General features: G+C 40.1%; 1 protein-coding gene across 1 annotated transcript; it reads left to right on the plus strand.

The window, feature by feature from the left end:
• Positions 1–1228: 1228 nt before the first annotated feature.
• On the plus strand, positions 1229–2131 carry LOC115273736 (olfactory receptor 7A10-like). The gene has a single exon (XM_029916965.1). It carries the CDS (start codon positions 1229–1231, stop codon positions 2129–2131), a length of 903 nt encoding a protein of 300 aa, XP_029772825.1.
• Positions 2132–2397: the final 266 nt, after the last annotated feature.

Here is a 2397-nt window from a genome sequence, read left to right on the forward strand (position 1 = left end):
CTCCAAATTTCCTGAATCTGTGTATTATTTTAAAAGTTTTTCCTTTTTTTAATGCTAGCTTATTTTGTTAAAATAAGATCACCTTTTCTATGAGAATTCATATTATTTGTCCTTTCTAGTTTTGATGAATTTCATTTCCTTTTCTCTCTTTTTCTTTCCTCCCCCCTTCCGTCTCATTTGTCATCCCTCTGTCCCTTTGTCTTCTTTCTTTCTTTCATACTTTTTTTTCTTTCTCCCACCCTTGATCCCTCCCTCCTTCCATTCCTTCCTTCCTTATTACCTCCTTCCATTTTTCTCCCTCTATCTCTCTTTCTTTCTCTTCCTCCCTCCCTCCCTCCTTCCTTCCCTCCCTTCCTTACTTTCTTCCTTCCTTCCTTCTTTCCACACTTCCTGCCCACTTTCTTCCTTTCTGTCTTTCTTTTTGTCTTTCCCTCTTTCATGGCTAATTTCTCTGTGTAAAACGTTCAATCCCATATAGCATAGAAGGTATGAAAGCAGACATGCTTGTCTTTTTCATACAGAGGAGCTGTTTTCTGCCTTTCAGTATTGAGATTGATGTTAAAGGTCTGTTTTCACAATGACCTATATCATGTTGAGGAAGTTTCCATCTATCTCAGATTCTTGAATGTTGTTATTATGGAAGAATGCTAAATGTTGTCCATGTTTTTCTCTATCAGTGGAGATAATCATGTGCTTTTTATCCATCATTCTGTTAACGTGTTATACTATCTGAAGGATATTCATAAATTAAACCATCCTTGCCTTGCAGTAATAAACCCCTCTTGGTCAAGATGAACAATCCTTTTCTACACCATGATCAAAAGGTTGCTATGCTTGAATGAGTAATATTTAGTCAAAGACTTACACATCAGTATTTGTTGGGAATTCTGTTCTGTACTTTTCTTGCAATTTTTTTTATGGATTTGATATCAGAGCAATGCGGGCCTAATGAAATAAAGCAGGAAGTGTTTCCCCTTGAATCCTTTTTGGAAGAAATTGAAGGATTGATGATAACTCTTCTGTTTATGTGTGGTCCTTGTGATGCTTAACAATGACTACTATATTGGAATTTCTATTGGGAGGTAATGTGTAAGAACTGTAGAATGAAACATGATGAAAACATGCTTCTCTTAAGTCTCTTAATTCCTAATTTCTCTTAATTTCTGTGATCATGCTGGTGCCTTTACAATGTGCTCTTGTCTCTGTTTCAGCTGTTTGCATCAGTTACATGGAAGGAAGAAACCAAACCCGTGTTACACAGTTTATCCTCCTGGGACTCTCAGACCAGGGGGAGCTGCAGTCACTGCTCTTTTGGCTGTTCCTGTCCATGTACCTGGTCACCTTCACTGGGAACCTGCTCATCATCCTGGCCATTATCACAGACTCCCGCCTCCACACACCCATGTACCTCTTCCTCTCCAACCTGTCCTTTTCAGACATCTGCTTCACCTCCACCACCATCCCAGAGATGCTGCTGCACATCCAGATGAAGAGCAGAGCAATCTCCTATGAAGGCTGCCTCAGCCAGATGTACTTTTACATGCTTTTTGGAGGATTAGACAACTTCCTCTTGACAGCGATGGCCTATGACTGGTTTGTGGCCATCTGTCACCCCCTGCACTACATGGTCAACATGAACCCCAAGTTCTGTGGCATTCTCCTCCTAGGATCCTGGTTATTGAGTGTTCTTGTCTCTCTACTACTTGATTTAATGGTTTTGAGACTCTCATTTTGCACAGAGCTGGAAATCCTTCACCTTTTCTGTGAACCTAATCAGGTGATCCAACTTGCTTTCTCTGATATGTTCCTCAATGACTTGGCCATGTACCTTTCAAGTGGACTTCTGGGTGTTGTTCCACTCACTGGCATTCTCTCTTCTTACTCTATAATTGTATCTTATATTTTGAGAATTTCATCAGTGAGTGGCAAGTATAAAGCGTTTTCCATATGTGGGTCTCATCTATTGGTGTTCTCCTTGTTATATGGTACAAGCCTTGGTGCGTATCTTAGTTATGCTGCTTCAGAGAACTCCAGAGCAAGTGCCATGGCCACAGTGATGTTCACGGTAATGACGCCCATGCTGAACCCGTTCATCTATGGTCTGTGGAGCAGAGACATCAATAAGCCCTGAGAAAGCTCATTAGCAGTGAGATATTCTCTGCATATAAAATATTTTGTTTCAAGATAAACACTTTAGTAACAGTATCCCAAACCCCAGAAGTGATAGTTCATGATATTTGTATCAATTCATAGGCTGACAGACTGCAGTAATCTTTCTATAGTATTCAGTTGCTAAAAGTTTTTCATACATTGTGGGCATCTATTTTGTAGGTTTCTAAGGTTTATTTATTGATTTTGAGAGTGAGCGCCAGAGAGTGTGGGCAGGGCAGAGAGAGA

This window comes from Suricata suricatta, chromosome 12 (genome assembly GCF_006229205.1).
Source record: "Suricata suricatta isolate VVHF042 chromosome 12, meerkat_22Aug2017_6uvM2_HiC, whole genome shotgun sequence".
NCBI lineage: Eukaryota > Metazoa > Chordata > Mammalia > Carnivora > Herpestidae > Suricata > Suricata suricatta.